Here is a 21,248-nt window from a genome sequence, read left to right on the forward strand (position 1 = left end):
TGCTGTCCCGATTGAAGTGCAGAATGCCTGGGGCAGGCTGCCCTCCCCCACAGACCCATTACTCATGGGCATCGATTAAGGGAAAAAAAAGTCTTGATTGCATCTGTTTAGACAGGAGTGGGCTGCCACCTGCCTTAGCATCCTCAGCATGTCCGGATGGGAGGAACTTCTGCCTCTTTGTCCCCAAAGTAAAGCAGAGCCGTGGGGGATGCTGGGAGGGGCTGGCTGGTCCTGTGGTGGGAAAGCGAGTGTCCCGAATGTCCTGAGCCTGGGGCCTGAGAGCAGCAGCGTGATCTGTCTTGTGCAGCCACCAGCCTCCAGGGAGGAGACTCAATAGGAGATTCCAATCGGATCCAACTCTCCAGGGGCTGCAGACCAGGTTGCTCTGCCTTCAGGGTCAGGGGCAGCCTTGTCCACCCTCCCATCCATCCCACGTGTCCATGGAGGCAACCCCAGGAAACAGAGGGTGATATGAGAGACAACAGCCTTTAGGGGTTCACCTGTCCCTTCCATCCAAGACTCTCCCAGTGTGGGACTGAAGTGCGCCCACCCTGCTCCTCTGCAATGTGGCTCCCATCCGGGGAGGAGCTCAGACCCTGAGCAAGGCAGCCAGATACCCACTGTGGAGAGGAGGAACTTGTCCCAGTTCCTGGGGGATCCCAGCATCTCAGACCACTGAGGTCCCACCCCCGCCTTTGACACAGGAGAAGGGACTTGCCCTGCACACTCGAGGACAGTGGCAGAGCCAAGACCTAACCCAGTTCTTGACCCCCACGTGAGGTGGCAGGAGGCAGTGGTAAGTATCAGCCACTGTCCAGGCCACCAGACGGTGAGACAAAGGTCTCTGTCACCTGCCAGGGCGAGCAGCTGGGTCAACCTTGGCCTTCAGCAGAGAGGCTGAGGCCTCTGACATCGGTCCTCTAGTCCCTCTTGCATCCAGCCGGGTTTCAGGTTCCTCTATTTCCACACCCTGGCCACTGCTTCTTCGGGGATGAGGGGCTCTGCAGGGAAGTGGGAGTGGGAGAGGGTAGAGGGAGGGCAGCTGATGGGAGAGAAGGCTAGTCCACACCCTGCTCACCTGGGTAGCACTCCATGCTCTGTGCGAGCTGGAAGACTAGATGCACTGAGATGCCGTGTTGCTTTCCCGGGCATCCCGAGGGATGAAGAGTTGGAAAGTCTAAATAGAGCTGGGCCGCTCCTCTACCTTGGGCAGAAGGCAGGAGGCCCCATGGTGCCAAGTGATCCCAACATCTGCAGCCCCAGGCTGCCCCCAACACTCTGTCCCGGAGAACGTGCAAGCCCAGGAAGCAGAGAGGGAAACCACTTTGGGAAAAACACAAATGCCATCATCCATCCCCAGGTAGGGGGTTTCCCAGGCGGTGCTAGTGGGAAAGAACCTGCCTGCCAATGCAGGAGGTGTAAGAGACACGGGTTCGATCCCTGGGTTGGGAAGATCCACTGGAGGAGGGCATGGGAACCCACTCCATTATTCTTTCCTGGAGAATCCCATGGACAGAGGAGCCTGACGGGCTATAGTCTGTAGGGTTGCAAAGAGTTGGACATGTTGAAGCGACTTAGTAGGCAGACAGGCAGACATTCCAAGGTGGGTGGCTTTCTTGCCTCTCCACAAATTTAAATGAGTGCCTAGAAGTGTCTGATCCAGAGATTCCAAGTCCTAAGTATAACCCAGAAACTTCTTCCAAAGGGCTTATTGTCTGATGAGAGCACCATAGTGTTTAAAAGGCCAAGACACAGGTGAGCAGAGGTGTCATGGAAGCACTGGGGCTGGGAGCCAGGGAGGAGAGCTGGTCCAGGAGAGCTTCCTGCAAGGCTGAGCCTGAGAGGATGGAGGACCCATCAGACCCGGGGGCTGAGATCTACCCAGAGGCAGAGGGCAACAGCCAGCCTGCGAGAAAGACTGAGGGACTTCAGTGTTGTTCAGCTTAGCAGGCGGGGCCCGCAGGGGCAGCAGGGTGGGTGAGGCCAAGGCTGAGGAGGGGGTGAACTTCCGGGATGTCGGGCAGCGTGGTGAGCGAGACCCATGGGTCCCACTGGGTCCATCTTCTGTGGTCCTTTCCTGCCCCACGCCTCCAGTTGTCATGTACCTGCTCAAGGTCACCCTCAGGTCCAAGACGCCAAGTCCATGCAATGCTACTCCCACACACTGCTCCTCGGCCAGTCCAATTGCAAAGTCACCCCCGCAACACTTAAGGACACGGTGCTCCCAGGGACAAGATCAGTCTGTAACCAGAGTCTGCTCCATGGATCCCGTAGATCAGGGGAGGGATACATGGGCAGGACTGTTAAAAGTGAGGCCAGAATAAACATGGAGAATGCCCACCAGGGCTTGACCGCCTTAAGCCAATATGGAGCCTTAAGCTACAGAGGGATCTCTCAGGCCTAATTGCACATTATAACCTTCAGGGTTGCTCTCCCGAATACCAGCGCCTGGGCCCTCCCAACCCCTCCTTCTTGGGGAGGAGCCTGGGCCTCAGTATTTTATTTTATTTTTTTTTTGTTTGTTTATTCATTTATTTTAATATTTTTTTTTATTTTATTGGAGGCATATTACCTTACATTAATATATTGGTTGGTTTTGCCATATATTGACATGAATCTGCCCCGGGTATACATGTGTTCCCCTTCTTGAACCCCCCTCTCACCTCCCTCTACCCCATTTCCTCCCTCCAGGTCATCCCCGTGCACCAGCCCCAAGCATCCTGTATCATGCGTCAAACCTGGACTGGTGATTCATTTCATATATGATAATATACATGCTACAATGCCATTCTCCCAAATCATCCCACCTTCACCCTCTCCCACAGAGTCCCAAAGGCTGTTCTATACACCTATATCTCTTTTGCTGTCCTGTATACAGGGTTAAGGTTAACATCCTTCTAAATTCCATATATATGCGTTAGTATACTGTATTGATGTTCTTCTTTCTGGCTTACTTCACTCTGTATAATAGGCTCCAGTTTCATCCACCTCATTAGAACTGATTCAAATGCATTCTTTTTGATGGCTGAAAAATACTCCATTGTGTATATGTACCAAAGCTTTCTTATCCATTCGTCTGCAGATGGACATCTAGGTTGCTTCCATGTCCTCGCTATTATAAACAGTGTTGCAATGAACATTGGAGTACATGTGTCTCTTTCAATTCTGGTTTCCTCGCTGTGTATGCCCAGGAGTGCGATTGCTGGGTCTTATGGCCGTTCTAGCAGAAGCCGAGGCTGACAGCCAGCTCTCCACACTCACCAAATCAGTTCCATCTTTTCGTGCCTCCTCCCTCTCTTTCAACTCATAACTTGTGTCTTTCCCTGCTCTCTTCTCCTTCCCACCTGTTCCTTCTCTCCTTCTCCAAGTCTGACTCCTCTGCTGAGCTTTGGGTCTCATCCTCTCCCATCACCTGGGAGGACCAGACACACACACACACCAAAAAATGAGAATAACACTTCAAATGAGGGATTTCCCTGGTGGTTAAGGCTTCACCTTCCAACACAGGGATCGTAGGTTCGACCCTCGGTCAGGGAGTTAAGATCCCACATGCCCTAGGGCCAAAAAACCAAAACAAAAAGCAAAGTGATATCATAACAAATTCAATAGAGACTTTGAAAATGGTCCATGTCAAAAAAAAGTCTTTAAAAATTACTCAGAATGATAACAGCAGCTGAAATTCATGGAGTGATTAATAATTACCAAGTGCTTTGGTCCTCAAAACAACACTTGACTGTAGCTACTACTATTGTTCCTCTTTTCAGATGAGGAAACTAAGGTCCAGGAAGGTTAAGCAAAACCCAAATCCCCAGCACCACTGAGCAGCAGGGCAGGACCCACACCGAGGTCCCTCTGCCGTCAAAGCCTCAGCTGTCGTGGTCACTGCGCCATCACCAAGCTCTGCCCATGGACTGGCACTTGCCTAGCAGGCTGACCTGTCTGTGCTCTCAGTTGTTACATCCCAGCTCCCAAGCTAGTGTTCAGGTCATTCTGTGTCTCGGTCTCCACAAGGTCTGCCCAGGTAGATGCTAGTGGCTGGCAAGCCCTGGGCCCCAGAGCTCTGAAAATGCTCCATCTTAACCGGCTTACCTGTCAGTCTCCTGACTGCACAGTGACTCCCTTCAAGGCAGCTCCTTTTCAGGGAGGAGAAGAGGATCATCTAACTTCAAGTTTCACAAAATCCACCAGCTCATAAAATGTACCATTGTAACCAGATGCCTGTTTGATGCCCAAAGCATGCAGCTACTCACCCGCCTTCTCTCCACCCCTCACTTTGCCTGCTGGGGCACCTGCCGTGGAGAGCATTACAGAGATGCCTGTTGGTCTCTGCCCCGGTTAGAACGAGAAGGAAAGCGGTGGGTGGGTGTGGCGTGGGATAGAGCCGACGGTGGTGGATGCGGCGAGCATGGTGGGGAGGGGAGGGAGGGCGTGGGCCACGGGGTGGGAGGGCTGTAAAGTGCGTGCTTGGGGCATGATGTGTATTGGGGGTGTGGTGGGTATGTCTCATAGGTGGCACCTGTGTGGGGCTGTTCGTGTGCGGTGTGATGAAGTGTAGGTGTGTCGTCTGTGTGGTTTGCGGGTGATAGGATGCATATTTGACACACACTGTGCGGTGCATTTGTATAGACTGCTTTGATCTCTGTATGACTGGTGGTTCATGTGGGGTCCTCAGTCTGTGTGTGTCCTGTACTGTAAGAGGTGGACTGACCCGTGTATGTCACCTAGTGTGAGATTTAAGGGAGGGAGCGTGTGACACTGGGCACCGGGTGAAGATATGTGACATGATGACGAGGAAACAGAAAGCACCTTCCGTGCCTGCGTCTCTGCTCAGCCTGGGTTCTGCGTGACCTTCTGCCGTGGTGCTGAGGTGCAGAGACAGACCAGAGAAGCCCCATCCTCCGACTGACCCAGCAGCCATCGCAAGAGGGGAGCACAGGGCTCAGTCCTCCCCATCCAGGTCAAAGCAGGTTCACCCCGTTCTCTCAACTGCCAAGAGCCCTGTGTCCTCGGACCCCAGCTACGGGATCCCAGTGAGGAGAGAACAGACGATCTCGTGGACGGGCAGGGCCCCAGCAGCTGTAAGACGCAGTGGGAGGGAAGTACATATATTCTTTTTTATTTTTAATTATGCATTGACTTTTTTTTTAATTTGAGGCTAATTACTTTACAATATTGCAGTGGGTTTTGCCATACATTGACATGAATTCGCCATGGGTGTACATGTGTTCCCCATCCTGAACCCCCCTCCCACCTGCCTCCCCATCCCATCCCTCAGGGTCATCCCAGTGCACTGGCCCTGAGCACCCTTTCTCATGCATTGAACCTAGTCCTTATATTCTTAAGCCCCTTTCCGGCCAGGAAGACGGCCGGAGCATGAACTGGAGATGGAGTTCCCATTTCTCATCTCCAGATCACCATAGGCTGGGCTCCACGCTGGGTGTGACCCCTGGGAAGTTGGGGTTCATGTGGCTCGATCTCAGAGCAGTCCCTGACCTGCAGCACGGCAGGCCATTCCTGGACTCACTAAAGAAGACTCCATCCATGGACCCTGGCAGCATCTCCCCAAATCCCATGTGTCCTCCTCTCTACTTCCTTCTTCCCCTGCAGCTCGGATGTGACGCTCCTCAACCCCCCGAGAAAGCTCTGCCTTCACCCCCAGTCCGTGACATCCTCCCCCTCCCCTCGCCCCCCTCCCCTTGCACTTGACTCTGCAGATCAACATGGCCAGTCTTCCTGAGGAGGGAACCCTTTTTCCAGGGGGTGAGAGGAAACAGAGTTTCATCATTCTCTTGGTAAGAGAGGGATGTCAGGGAACAGCGCCACATTAGTAAACTGGATCCTGACCCATGAAACTGTGTGGCCCGTGTGAGCTGTACATGCTTCCGGGGACCCTGTTTCCACAGCTGGTCAGGCAGGCATCATCCAACAACTCACTGCTTCACAAAATTAAAATCTCCTAAAAAGCCAAGGGGATGGCTGGGCGATGCTTTAGGAGAGAAGAGGAGCACATGGATGTTATCTTTCTTGGTCTTCTGCCTGCAAGGCAACGCCCAGAGCTGCACAGAGCAGGACAGCACCCTTGCAGAAATGGATCGAGGGCTACAGAGAGGCCCCCTGAAATACACACTGGAGACCAGGCCAGCATTTCAATACCTTCCCGTGATACTGGAGTTGGGGTTTGGAGGAACGCTGGTAGGGTTTGCGTCTGACGTTCCTTCACAGCCAAGTACAGGGAAGGGCGACTCTCACCCCTGCCCCAGGTGATGCTGTGGTTCCCACTCTCCCAACTTTCACCCCCAACCCTTCTGAGTCTCACTCTCTTCACTTCTAAAATACAGGTGACGGCAGAGTGAGCAGAAACTTTGGAACCAGCTCCACTTGTCCTCACTAGATGTGAGATCTCAGGCAAGTCCTACCCACTCTCTGTAGCAGTGAGCGCTCACTGTGAAATGTCAAAGCTTGGTGGCTTAAAACAACAAGCCGTTATTGTTTCTCAGGAATCTACGAGCGGCCTGGGCGGTTTCACTGCTCTGAGCCAGGCTTGGCTGACCTTGGCTGGGGTTGCGGAGCGTCTGCAGGTCGCGGGCAGGCGGGCTGGGGACTGCTGGGACGGTGTCTGGGGGCCTCGGGCTGCAGTAACTTGGCTCGGCTCCACAGGGCCCCTCGCCCTCCAGGAGGCTAGTGCCGGCGTGGTCTCTTGGGGCTGAAATCCAGGACAGCAGGGTGGAGACACACCTGGGCGTCTCAAGCCTCTCTCTCCAGGAAGTTCATTAGCCAAAGAATCATTTGGCTGAGCCCAGAGTCAGAACGCAAGAGCCCTGTCAAGTTAGCACGCATATGGAGTGGACACAGGGAGGAGAGCAGTTAGGACATACAACTAACACTCCCCTTAAGCTCGGTTTCCTATTTTATAAGTTGAAGTGAAATTCACATGATATAAAATTCACCATTTTAAAGAGAACGATTCAGTGGCACTTAGTACATCCACAATGTCGGGCCACCATCACCTCTATACAGTTACAAAAGATCTTAATTACACCCCCCCAAACCCGTGTTCATTAAGGAGCTGCTCCCCTTTCACCCATGCCTCCAGCCCCCGACAACCGCCACACCGCTTCCTATCTCTGTGGATTTCCCTGTTCTGGACATCTCATAGAGTGGAATCCATGACCTTCTGTGTCTGGCTTCTTTGACTGATGTTTTCAAGGTTCATCCATGCTGTAGCATGTATCGGCACCATTGTTTTTTATGGCTGAATAATACTCCATCGCGTGGCCAGACCACAGTTTGTGTGTGCACTCATCTGTTGATGGGCATGCAAGATGTTTCCATCTTTTGGTTATTGTGAAGAGTGCTGCTGTGGCATTCATGTTGAAGTATTTATTTGTTCACCTGTTTTCAATTCCTTTTGGTATCTACCCAAAAAAGGAGTAGAATTTCTGGGTCATATGACAATTCTTTTTGAAGAACCCAGTTTCCTTTATTTTAAAAATGCAGAAAATGAAATTACCTTGCAAGGATGCTGGGAGGCTTAGAGAAAGGGCATGTAAAGTGTCTTGCACAAAGTCCAACCTCAATAAATGGTTTATATAACTACTCTTTTGTTCCTTAATTCAATAACCATTTATTGAGCCCAGGATCAGGAATTATGTGAGGTGCTGGATAGATATACAAAAATATAAGATATAAAATATCTATAAAACACATGTCTGTATTTTTATAGACATATAAATATATCCCCAGGGTCCCTTCCAGCTCAGACTCACAATGGTTCCATCCATGCTTCTTGCCTGGTGTGTCCTTCACAAACAGAGACAAAAGCCTCCCTCTCCCTCCCTCCCTTAACCAATTCCCCAGGAGGCTGTTGGCTTCATCGCTCCCCACCTGAATCAGTTCAGAACACCTATTTCAGATCTGTCGGCTCTTATAAATGTAGCCACACACCCGCAAAGTGAGATAAAATGGCAATGTGATTAGCGTGTGTGTGTGAGTGCGAATGCTTATGTGTCCCTGTCTCATCCCTTTTGTAAAGATTAATACATCAGAGCAAGCACTTACGAAAGGAAGAATAAAAACCAACAACAGCCGGGTCCAATTCTCCAGACATTCAATAACCAAATGTCACCCACATGGTAAGCAATAAAATAAAAATATATGCTTAGCAGAGGCAATATAAATATGATGTATATTTTGAAGTTGGATAACAGAACAGTGGCATAAAAATAATACCCAGTGGCAAATTCAGGGAAAGCAACCTTTTACAAACGTGGCATTTCTTCAGGCTGCCATTCCTGAAACACCGTAGCATCTCAGGCAGTAAAGCAGAGGTCAGTTTAAATCTGACAGGAACGCCTGGTGTAATGAGAGCATGGAAATTCCTGCCCCAGTTCCGAAGCCAAGGCGGCGTCTCCTTCCTCCTCTCCCCCAAATCCTGAGACCCTTACCTCCATCTGCCAGCTCCATCCCCATGGCCTGTCACAACAGTCCCTTACTTTGCAAGCATTCGTCCCAGACATTATTCCTTTTGACCTTTACAATCTGCCCCTGAAGTGGAGAGGACAGGTGTCATTATTACCGTTTTATGAATGAGGAAATGGAGACCGCAAACGTCGTGTTAAACCCTGAGCGGCAAAACCACCTCCCTGCCCCTCCATCCTGGGGAAAGAATATTTCTTTCCTGTCTTAGAAACCATAGTTTCCTGCCCACAGGTATATACTGAAAAATCATTAAAAAGGTTTTCAGACACCTCTCTGTGGCCTACCACAAATCTAGATCCCCAGTTACTATTTGTTTAGGCCATGCCAACCAATTTTTGCATCAGCCAAACAAAATATTATTAGAAAGGTAAACCTGAGGGTATCTATGTAAACATCAAAATATGTCAACAATAGATGCTGTGCTTTTTTCTTAAAACAAACACCTTTTCCAAGTCTGAGGTTCTTATAGGAAAATGGAGGTCCGAACATTTGAGTAATTTGTCCAAGGCTTCAGGATGTAGACAAACGAGCCACCAGTTGTGCGTCCTTACACAAAGTCACTTCACCTCTCCGAGTTTTCATTTCCTGGTGATGGGACAAGCAGAATGAGAGCATCTTTAAGCTGTTTTCTAGCTCTCGTGCGCTCAGGCACTCAGTTGTGCCCAACTCTTTGCCACCCCACGGACTGTAGCCCCCAGGGTTCTTCTGTCCATGGAGTTTTCCAGACAAGACTGCTGGTTGCCACTTCCTTCTCCAGGTGATCTTCCCAACCAGGGATCGAACCGATGTCTCCTGCATCTCCTGCCTTGGCAGGCATATTCTTTACCGCTGCGCCACTGGGAAGCCCATTTTTTAGCTCTGAAATTCTAGAATTTTATCTCTGAAACCAACTATTCAATGATGCTTGAAAGCCATCATGGGGAAAGCCCCATGTTGCTCACAGAAAGTCAATAAAAGGATCCCGCGTGAAACCCCAACTTCTAAAGCATTCTTGGGGGAAGGGAAGTCTGTTTGGGGCCCTTGTCCTGGATCAGCCACTAACTCAGTGTGTAACCTTGAACTTCCCCTCCGCTAAATGAGGAATGTTAACTAGAGGAAGATGGGAAATTCATTTCACATCAGGGGCTCACTGACTGATAGACGGTGGCTGCCCGGAGCGCAGAGTTGAGGAGAGGAAGATGAGTCTGCACCTAACTCAGGAAGAAAGAGGCCTGGGGTTGATTAGTGATGTCTGCCACCGGTGAAGGTGGAGGCGGCTGTCCAGGGAGTTAGCGGCCCTGGTGTAGGTGCTCTCACAGCAGCAGGTCTCTTCCAATTTGCCACTGATCCTCTGTGAGTTGCACACAGAAAACTGGGGGATTCAGAGTCACTGATGCATAGGAAGCCTAACTCGGCTTGTTCAACTGTTTTTATATTAACCGTAGCTTGAGTTTGAATAATCTGTCCCCTGATACCACTGTATTTCAGAAATTGCTACCTAAGGCAAATTCACCACTTTTAAACTCATTTCCTGAGTCGGTCTTTTTAAACCCCACATTAAATATTGATCTGCCCTGGAGAGATCTCATTTATTTAGTAGAGACAGGTTTGACTCCACCAGAACTGTCAAACCCAGAAATGGGACCGTGCCCCTCCTGGAGCGGTAACCATACAGGATGGTGACAGACAAGCCAAGGACACTGGAACCAGCTTTTTTCCTTTCTCTGAGCCTCAGGGACCTGGGCTGTCTTCCCTGTCACCCCAGGTCATCAGAGCATCTTCGAGAACCTTTTCTATGAGGATGGATGTCCAAGGGTCAAGGTGTCCCTTCTGTTCCAGCAGGACTCCCCACCCAGTGGGCTCTTGAGAGTAAACTACAGAAATTCTTCTGCTTACTCCCAGGAGGCTCTGTTTCTGGGGCTATTGCTACGAACCTCTGGCCTGCAGACTCTGCAACCTCTCCCCCAGCCCGAGTCCTGGTTCTTGTCCAGGAAGGTGGCATTTCCACTTGGACCTTGAGGGGTGCTGTGCTGGGTCTTCCTGCCTGTGTGGGCTTTCCTCTAGTTACACCGAGCAGGGGCTACCCTCTAGTGTGGTGTGCAGGCTTCTCATTGTGGTGGCTTCTCTTGTTGCAGAGCACGGGCTCGAGGGTGCACCAGCTTCAGTAGTTGTGGCCCGTGGGCTCAATAGTTGTGCTCCCTGGGCTCTAGAGCCCAGGCTCAATAGTTGGGGCACATTGGCTTAGTTGCTCTGAGGCACATGGGCTCTTCCCAGATCAGGGATGGACCAGGTGTCCCTTGCCTTGACAAGTAGATTCTTTACCACTGAGCCACCAGGGAAGCCCTGGATCTTGGTTTTAAACTTCAGCCCCAATAAGCTTTGGCTTGACTGCTTTTCTGAATGACAACATGCTGGCTGTTTCCTAAAAGCATCCCCACTTGTGTTTATCAGTGTGACCACGATGAGAACAGACAGAGACTCAGCCAGCTTCAGCCAGAGGACTGACTCCTCCGATGCTGAGGTAGACCAGCAGGCCCGGGTCCTGATCTGACCTTGCCCTTGGAGCTGGCTTCCACTGCTGTCCACACTCAGAAACACCTGCTTCCATCTCCTTGCACTCTGGGTTGATACAGCGTAATTTCTCTCCATGGTTTACACTTCCAAGCCCAAGTGCCAAGCCCTTTTGGGCTTCCGGCAGCATCTGTTTGGGGCCCTACAAACAAGACTCCCTGAGGCAGGGAGCACAGCCTGACTGTGGGGAAGGGAGTCACATTGTAACTGCGATCTCACTCAGTCATCATGCGATACTTGTATTTCCTCTGTTAACTCACCCAGCGATCCCTCTAGGCAGGTAGCATCATTATCGCGTTGGGCAATGTAGGGAAACTGAGGCTTTGAGGCTGCAGCTGCTGGCCACATTTAGCTGATTAAAAGCAATAAAACTTAAAACCAAGTTCGTAAATCTTGGGCTTCCCTGATAACTCAGATGGTAAAGAATCTGCCTGCAAGAGACAGGGTTAGATCCCTGGGTCGGGCAGATCCCGTGGAGAAGGAAATGGCAACCCACTCCAGTATTCTTGCCAGGAGACAGAGGAGTCTGGCAGGCTGCAGCCCATGGGGTCACAAAGAGTCGGATATGACTGAGAAACTAACTTGTTTTTTTTTTTCCTAAATCTTACTAGCCACACGTGGCTGATGAAAGCAATGCTGACAGCTCAGAATTATAAAACATTTCCATTATCACAGTAAGTTCAATTGGACAGCACTTCGAGAGGCCTCGGAGGAACATCCCTATGCCATACAGAACTGAGGGGCAGAGTTGGCCTTTAAACCAGGCTCGTTTGTCTGCAGAGCCTGCATGCCTATCCCTTACCCTTTCCTGCTGTTGCTGCTGCTGCCAAGTCACTTCAGTCGTGTCCGACTCTGTGTGACCCCATAGACGGAAGCCCACCAGGCTCCCCCGTCCCTGGGATTCTCCAGGCAAGAACACCGGAGTGGGTTGCCATTTCCTTCTCCAATGTGTGAAAGTGAAAAGTGAAAGTGAAGTCGCTCAGTCGTGTCTGACCCTTAGCGACCCCACGGACTGCAGCCTACCAGACTCCTCCACCCATGGGATTTTCTAGGCAAGAGTACTGGAGTGGCTTGCCATTGCCTTCTCCTCTCCTGCTGTTGAAAGGAACTCAAAAGGCAAGAGGTGAGATGAGCAAGAAGTCAACCGAGAAATCTCAGCAGAGTAAAGCTTTTTGCGGGCAGGCCAGAGACAAGACATGCGAAGAGCTTCAGATCTCTTTACCACCTCCTGCCATGTGACAGGGCACACGGCAAGTCACGTGACAGCCGTTAACAGCCCCTTGGGCCACTGACCCTGATGCTGCTCTTGACCCCATCAGAGACACCTTCCAGGTTGGGGGGAGCTGTGGGGCTTGATCTCTTTCTAGCAGCTCCACCTCCTCTGTGCCTGGAGAAGGGAGGCAAGCACACAGTTGGGCACAAAAGAGCATCTTACACTTGCTGCTGTGCTCCTGAGACGTCCTAGATGGTGGAGGTCACAACATTGATTCACAACATGTGTGTGCCTTGCTTGCTGTTTTGATTTAATTATCATCTGTGATACAGCTGTTATGTGCCTGTCTCTGAATCGGGCACCTTTTACATGTATAATCCAAATAAATTTGGGAGCCTATATGGCTCTAGAATGTCCACGCTAAAACAATTTACAATAATTGCAGTCTTGATTTGTATCTCTCAATATTAAAGGGGATTTGAATTATAAATTATAGTATTGTTTCTTTTTTACCCCACTGTGTGTTTGAACTTACACTTTATATTTTTAAGAACTTTTTATACAGAGTATTTTGAAGTCTTTATTGAATTTGTTACAATATTGCTTCTGCTTTATGGGGTTTTTTTGTTTTATTTGGTTTTCTGGCCATGAGGCATGTGGGATCCTAGTTCCCTAACCAGGGATCAAACTCCCTGCATTGGAAGGCAAAGTCTTAACCACTGGACCACCAGAGAAGTTCCTACACATTATTTTTTAAATAACTTTATTGACATATAATTCACATCCCATGCAATTCACCTACTTAAAGGGCACTATAGTTTTAGAATGCTTTAGTCACTTCAACAAGAAACTTCATACCCATTAGAAGTCACTCTCCCTATTCCTCCGACCCTATAGCCCCAAGTTCCCACTGATCTGCTTGTTGACTCTATAGATTTGTCTCTTTTGTATATTCATATACATGGTATCGTGTGGTGTTTTGTGACTGGCTTCTTTCACTAAGCGTAATATTGCATCATGATTTGCATTTCATTCTTTTTTTTTTATTTACCAAACAACATTGTGTTACATAGATAGACCACATTTTGTTTATTCTTTCATCAGTTGATAGAGCTTTGAGTTCCACTTTGGAGCCATTTTGAAGCCACTTTGGGGCTTCCCTGGTAGCTCAGCTGGTAAATAATCCACCTGCAGGCTGTTTTGAAAGTTCTCAGCAGCTTTACCATGTCTGGAGATGGCAAGGGCAGGAAGGGCCTTGGAAAAGGTGGCGCTAAGCATCACCACAAGGTTCTTCGCGATAATCCATGGCATCACCAAGCTCGCCATCTGTCGTCTGGCCCAGTGTGGAGGAGTTAAGCACATTTCTGGCCTCATCTATGAGGGTACCCGCAGGGTGTTGAAGGTGTTTCTAGAGAACGTGATCCAGGATGCAGTCACCTACACTGAGCGAAATTAAAAAAAAAAAAAGAGTCCATATGCAGTGCGGGAGACTTGCATTTGATCCCTGGGTTGGGAAGATCCCCTGGAGAAGGGAAAGGCTACTGACTCCAGTATTCTGGCCTGGAGAATTCCAGGGACTGTATAGTCCATGGGGTCACAGAGTCAGACATGGCTGAGCAACTTTCACTTTCACTTGGGGCCATTATGAATGGTACTATGAACATTCTTGTACAAGTTTTGTGTGGACATATGTTTTCGTTTCTCTTGGATCTATCCCTAGCAGTGGAATGTCTGGGTCAATGCTAACTCAACATGGAAACACTACTAACCTGGTTTTCCCAGGAAAAAACAAGGAAAGGTCAAAACCTGGTGAATGTCAGAAAGGTTTCCACAGCTTGCAGCTCTCTGCATGCCTGTGGAAGTACCAAGTGGACTGGACCAGATCAGGAGGCAACGTACAACGTGTAGCGTGAAGCCAATTCCCAAACCCAAACTCTTGCTTCCCACCCACACAGCCACCGCCTGACTGCCCAGCCACATTGTCCCTCGGAGCTCTCTTCTGGGGTCAGGTAAACAGAAAAGACAAAACTAAAGTTGGCAGCTGAGGTTGGTAACCTCTCTGAGCCAAACGCTCTGCGTTTGACTTTTCCACATCTCTGCCGTCTTGCTGCTCACCCAAGCATCCCAGCTTGCAGCAGACACGGGATTCGGGGTCCCGGGGAGACTCTCCGCCTGCCACAGGTTCTTCCTAAGATGCAGCCACGAGTCTGAGATCTCAGCAGCCCTCTGACGGCTGGGAGTGCTTGAGAAGAGCAAGCGGAGCGTTGCAGCTTGTAGAGAACCTTTGAGAACTACAGCTACCGGCAGGGAGAAAGCCATCTGTTATTTTCTCTTCTATTTGTTTTAGAATTTCAAAGGAAGTGAGCAGTTGGGCTGCTCGACTTTATTGTTCACGGTCGGGAAGAGAAGAGTCGGAGTGAGGAGCTCCATTTTCCAAAACTGCAAAGAGCTGACTCTTCTTGGTGACACTCACAGACCACAGGCTCTTGATTCTACCATGAAGTCCTCTGTCCTCCAGGACTAGGGTCTCAGCTGGGAGGTGCGCCCTTATCGAGTATCCCAACTGTCTACACAAGGATCACAAAAGCTGCTCCAAAAAGGCCTTGCTCTCAAATCTCCTTGCCAGCTTGAGGGGGTAGGCAGGGATCTGAGAGCTGGGAGGAGAGATGAAGTCAAGGATAAGCCCCTCCTGCTGCCTCTGGTTAAAAATGGGAGCAAAGATGCACTCTCCTGGCAGAGACAATCAGGGCTGGTTCCTGCCCTGGCCTGCTGTGACACACCCCACCCACAGCCTTACCTGATCACCCCAAGGTGGCTTATGTCTAATGCCAGATGACAACCCATCCCAGGTAGCCCAGAAACTAAGAGGGCTCCTGGCATATGGGACTTTCAGTTCTCTAATGGAGACAGCCCCAGTTAAACCAGTTCAACCCAGTTAAACTAGTCAGGCACCCTAGGTGTCCCAGCGGTCTAACTCAAGCTGGCATATCTGTACTTGCGCTCTCCCAGACAGGAAGCCCACCAACTTCTCGTCTCTTCCTCTAGTGCTTCCTCCTGCTCATTACTCCAAGGTGACTCGCCTCCTTAGAACTAAAAGACTGTGGGGCCACCCCCGCAGGACCGTCCAGCCCTTCACTCCAATCTCTTGACCTTTGGTGGAGGGTGGTAGTCAGGAGAGGGAATGCTGCGTCTTGCTGCGTCCTCATAGACAAGTTACTTCACCTCTCCAGGCCTCCCTTTCTTCATCTGTCACAGGGGTAAGAGAGCCTAGCTCACAAGGTTATTGTGAGGATAAAACGGATAAAATGTCAAGTGCATCTGACACGGCAGCATAGGTTCCCAAGACTGTCCTAAGGTACGGTGAGTCACTAGAACTACTCACAGGCTAAGAAACGCTGTTTTGCATATAACTGTGGTTTATTATAGGAGAAGGCAGTGGCACCCCACTCCAGTCCTCTTGCCTAGAAAATCCCATGGACAGAGGAGCCTGGTGGGCTGCAGTCCATGGGGTCGCTAAGAGTCGGACACAACTGAGCGACTTCACTTTCACTTTTCACTTTCGTTCATTGGAAAAGGAAATGGAAACCCACTCCAGTGCTCTTGCCGGGAGAATCCCAGGGACAGGGGAGCCTAGTGGGCTGCCGTCTATAGGGTCGCACAGAGTCAGACACGACTGAAGCAACTCAGAAGCAGTGGTTTATTACAGGCTTCCCTGCTGGCTCAGTAGTAAAGAATCTTCCTGCAATGCAGGAGACCTGGGCTGGGAAGATCCCCTGGAAGAGGGCATGGCAACCCACTCCAGTACTCTTGCCTGGAGAATCCCACGGACAGAGGAGCCGGGCAGGTTGCAGTCCATAGTGTCGCAGAGTCGGACACGACTGAAGCAACTAAGCAGTAGCAGCAGCAGCATGGTTTACTAGACCTAAAGGATGCAGATTAAGGTCAGCAAAGGTCAAAGGAGCACAGGGGACAGTCCAGAAGAGACCAGGCACAAGCTTCCAGTTATCCTCTTCCAGTGGAGTTGTACAGACAGTGGTTAACTTCCCTAGCAGTGATGTGTGGTGACAGGTATGAAGTACGGTCAACCAGGGAAGCTCACCTGAGTCTCATGGTCCAGGGTTTTATGGGTGTTTATCTGTAGGCATGGAGAACTCCCCCACGGTTGACCTTACTTAGTTTCTAGCCTCTTCAGAGGTCAGACTGATACAGCTTGGCCCAGGGTCCCCAACATAAATCATATTGTTAGCATAAACAATCTGGTGTGACCCAAGGGCCCAGGTAAACAAAGACACTTTTATCAGGCAGAGTATTACAAGGGCTTAGAGGTTATCTCCTAGGAACCAGTCAGGGGGCCAGATCTCACTTTGAAACATGCAAGGTTTGAACATCTCGTATCTGCTGAGTCAGCTCTTTACTGCATGGACACATAGGAAGCACTCGATGTTATTATTTTTTTAATATAGATTTATTTACTTTACTGGTCTCAGTTGCAGCACAGGGGATCTTCAGTCTTCATTGCAGCGTGTGGGATCTAATTCCCTGACCAGGGATCGAATCCAGTCCCGCTGCACTGGGAGTGCAGTCTTAGCCACGGGACCAGCAGGGAAGGCCCCACCCAGTGTTCTCTACCTGCCGTCACTAGTGCCATCCCATGGGACTGTATGGCTGCAGGCAGGCCCTTTTGCTGTCAGGACATGCACTCGCCGTTCCCACTCCTCTTTTGCTATGGAGGCAGCTCTCCGCTAGCAGTGTTCTTGGCTCCCTTCCCTTCACCTACACCTCTCCCAGGAACGCAAAGTAGCTTTCCGAGTTGGAGGAGCTGGGAGCTGCATAGCTCTCCCCTTCCTCCCTTGAGTCATTCCTCCGTAGAGAAGCCACACTGTCCAGTTTATGGAAGTAGGAAGGTGTCCATGTCTGCATACACCTGTGCCTGGAGACCATGTCAGGTTCAGGGCTAAGGTCTCAGCCAGCTCACCTGGCTTACAGGGTCTAAACCGCCTTCTTTTTTTTTTTTAATTGATTTATTTATTTTAATTGGAGGCTAATCACTTTACAGTAGTGTAGTGGTTTTGCCATACCTTGACATGAATCAGCCACGGGTGTACATGTGTCCCCCATCCTGAGCCCCTCTCCCACCCACCCCTCAGGGTCGTCCCAGTGCACCGGCCCTGAGCGCCCTGTCTCATGCATCGAACTTGGACTGGCGATCTATTTCACATATGTAAACCGCCTTCTTCAACAGCTTTATCAGCAACAAAGGTGATCTCCATTTGCCTGGCTCCTGGGTCTACCCGTCAACTGGTTCCTAATGGAGGCAGAGACAGAGAGGCGACATTTCACAGCCCCTCAAGCCCTGGATACAGTCGGGCCTTCCTGTGTTTAGAAGGGCATGATCAGGTATCCCCATGAACCTCCTCAGCCAAGGTCCCCAGGTCCTTCGATCACACCTACTCCTCAGGATTTCCTGAGGGGGCACTCCAGGCTGTCTACGACCCTCTGAAACACTGGGCTAGAACTAAGCACAGACCCTCCCAGGTGTGGTCTGGTGGACATCAGTCACGGGCAGCACCTCGCCACGTCTTAGGATCCCCGTGATCACCGTCATTTCTGAGCAGGCTGATTACAAGCTGAACATGCAGGGGCCTCAGACCCTTTTCCACGGGAGTTACATTAGATCCACTTTCCTCTGCACAGGGCAGCTGATTGTTTAAATCTCTTCTCATGGTTGTCCAATCAAGTTCTCCTTCTCAAATACATTTGTAAACACACACACCCACACGCGCACATCCCCTACAAGGCTGAAGGGCACAGGGGTCCCCCCACACCCCACTGCCAAAACCGTTCAATCCTTCTTGCCTCACCAACTGCAGTACACTCATATTTTATCCATTCAAGAAGCGTAGCCTCCAAAAATAATACATGGAGAAAAGCACAGCCTCTGGCATCGGAACTCCTCGGTTCACATGTTAACTCTATCAGTTACCAGCTGTGTGACCTTGGGCGAGTTACTGAGCCTCTCTCTGCTTTGGTTTTCTCAAAACCCTAAGGTGAAGGTTATACCCGCCTTCAGAGGGCCAAGCCTGGCGCCCTGACTAGATCATATTCTCGGTAACCATAAATTAGCAGTACAGGCAGCAACTTTACTGGCTTTAACATTGTTGTTACCCCTGCAGGGACACCTCCCAAAGTGGAAACTAAAGTTAGTACAGGCTTGCAGCCCTTCAGGGTACATGGCTGATAGATGATGTCACCATGAAGAATGGATCAGGCATGGGGTCCTTTCCTGAAGACCAGCCTGGGTGTTGCAGATCTTCAAACCTTATTTGGAGAGATTCTATGGAAGAAAGGAGGGAGGTGGGAGCTGAGCTGGGCTGTCAGTGGACACGGCCCGGGCTGCAGGTTTTGAGCTGGGAAGACAGACCCACTCTGCTCAAGGGCTGATCTGGCCATCAGGCACTCCCTCTGCTCTTTAGGGGAGAATCCCTCCACATGGCCGAGTTTTGGGGGACCAGAGAGAAAATGGGACTGGATGAAACAGAAAGACTTATTGGAAATAAAAGTCACAGTTACAGCGAAGGAGCACCCAATTGACTGATGTGACAATCTCAACCCTCCAGAAGAGCAGGTCCATGACCGCCTGGTCTGATTCCCAGGGGGGCAGCAGGACAGCAGATGAGCTCAGGTGACCTTGAACTTTCAAGGCCGGAGCCTTGGGGGAAGGACTTATCTTCCTGGGGTCAGCTTCCCACCCTGCACAGTTAGGGCAACAGCACTTGCTTCTAACAGGGCCTACAGGAGTCTGTACTTCCCTGTAGTTCAGATGGTAAAGAATCTGCCTACAATGCAAGTGATTCAGTCCCTGGGTCAGGAAGATCCTCTGGAGAAGGGAACATCAACCCACTCCAGTATTCTTGCCTGGAGATTCCTACAGACAGAGGAGTTCGGTGGGCTACAGTCCATGGGGTCACAAAGAGTTGGACACTACTGAGCGACTAGCATTACCACTGCTATCAGAGTAAGTGGGATGCTGTGTATCAGGGTATATCGCCTGATGAACAGCGGGGCTTCATAGCAATTCCAGCTCCACGGGTCAGACGGGAAAATCAGCTTCAGGGCTTTATGGCCCCACCTTCTGGGTGTTGCCTCATCCCTAGTGCTGAGCTCATCTGACCCCAGCTTTCAGTTCAGTTCAGTTCAGTTGCTCAGTCGTGTTCAACTCTCTGCGACCCCATGAATCACAGCACGCCAGGCCCCCCTGTCCATCACCAACTCCTGGAGTTCACTCAAACCCACCTCCATCGAGTGAGAGGCCATCCAGCCATCTCATTCTCTGTCGTCCCCTTCTCCTCCTGCCCCCAATCCCTCCCAGCATCAGAGTCTTTTCCAGTGAGTCAACTCTTCGCATTACTGGAGCTTAATTCCCTTTGTGGATCCCGCAGGCCCAGCTGCAGACCAAATGGAGAGGGAGCAGAGGTGGGCAAAGGCAGCAAAGGGCCACAGGACGGTCTGACCATGAAAGCAGGTGGGAAATCCGGCTAGGGGAGGATAAGAACCACAGAAGTAACCTGAGGCCACTTAGTGCTCGGGAGGACGATCGACCCCTCTCGGCAGACCCTGTGTGAAGTAACAAGCCAAGGAGCCTGCAGTCATTAAAAGAAGTTACATCTGTTTGACACAATCAGTTTAAGAAGGTTAAAAAAAACATGTTATATATTTGAGCAATCGTCCCATTACAGAAAGGAAAACCGTTAAGGAGGGGGAGTTACAGGTGTCTTCCAGCGACTTTGGGTTGGGGCGCCTCTTTCCTGGGTGCTGCTGGATAGACAGAGCTTCACCGAAAGAACGTAAGGGGTCTTTTCGCCTCTCAGCAAGGTGTTGTTTAGGCAGAAGGAAAGCCGCAGAGAGGGGGTGGGGGGAGCAAACGGACCAGGACTCGGGGTGTGTCCTAGCTGAAGGCGTCTTCCAGCGGGCGGCTCTCGCGGAGGCGCCTCAGTTGGCCTGGACCTTCCCGGGGGTTCTCGGGGGGCCGCGGCCCCGGCCCAGCAGCAGGAACTCCAGCCGCCTGCAGTGCTCCCGGAGCTGCTTCTCCCGGGGCAGCAGGAAGGTGAGGACCTTGTTTCTTACGACGCCCCGGTCCTCCTCCTCCCGCAGCCGCTGCTTCACGCGGGCCGCCTGCGCCCCCTGCTGCGCCAGGGCCCCGTTCATCTCGCAGAAGGCGTCCTCCAGGTAGCGGATGGCCCTGAGCGCCTCCTTCTTGAAGTCCTCCAGCTCTCGCTGCATCCCGGCCACCTTCTGCTGCAGGATCTCTAGGTCGGCCGGCGGCAGGAGGCTGGAGGACCACGACGGGGGCAGCGAGAAGTCCCCAGACTGGAGGCCGCTCTCCACCATCTTCTTCCCTTGCAGGGTGTTCACCTTCATAAGGATGGAACCGGACTGATAGAGGGGCTCCATAGTGCCGCCTCCGTCTGGACAAAGAGAGGGAGCTAGGGTCTAGCCAGGTCAGTGAAATTTTTTCTTTCTTTCTTATTTTTTTGGCTGGAGACACAATCCTTTGGAATGGAGAAGCCCCACCTATTGTGACATCAGGGCCCCTCTAGCCAATCAGGGGGAATGCCGCAACCCACTCATTTGCATATTGCAGCCTCCTGGCTTGGTTATCCTCGGCTTTGCTCATCTACCCAAGAAGTATTTAGTTGTGCCCCCGGAGATACGGATTCTCATCAACTCATTGCCCTTCCGGAACCGGAGCTCCATCTCTCCTTGTCTTGTCCTGGGACACACGGAGGCCCGGAGCAGTAAAGTTAGCTGACTGGAACAAGGCCAGGCTGGGTAGTCTCCTACACAGCAAGGGACCTGGGTGGTCTCAAAAGGGTCTCTGGGCTTCACTAGTGAAGCAAAGACTTTGCAAGAGATGATACTTAATCTCACTTCTGGCCCTAAAATGCTAAAAAAAAAAAAAGGTAATTTTTAAAATTGAAGTACGATTATTTTATGTTAATTTCAGGTG

General features: G+C 50.8%; 1 protein-coding gene across 1 annotated transcript; it reads right to left on the minus strand.

The window, feature by feature from the left end:
- Positions 1–20,230: 20,230 nt before the first annotated feature.
- CCDC182 (coiled-coil domain containing 182) lies at positions 20,231–20,875 on the minus strand. Its single transcript, XM_055395489.2, has one exon. It carries the CDS (start codon positions 20,690–20,692, stop codon positions 20,231–20,233), a length of 462 nt encoding a protein of 153 aa, XP_055251464.2. The 5' UTR covers positions 20,693–20,875.
- Between the last annotated feature and the right edge of the window lie 373 nt (positions 20,876–21,248).

Source organism: Moschus berezovskii, chromosome 20, assembly GCF_049115385.1.
Source record: "Moschus berezovskii isolate FMDL1 chromosome 20, NW_MosBer_1.0, whole genome shotgun sequence".
NCBI lineage: Eukaryota > Metazoa > Chordata > Mammalia > Artiodactyla > Moschidae > Moschus > Moschus berezovskii.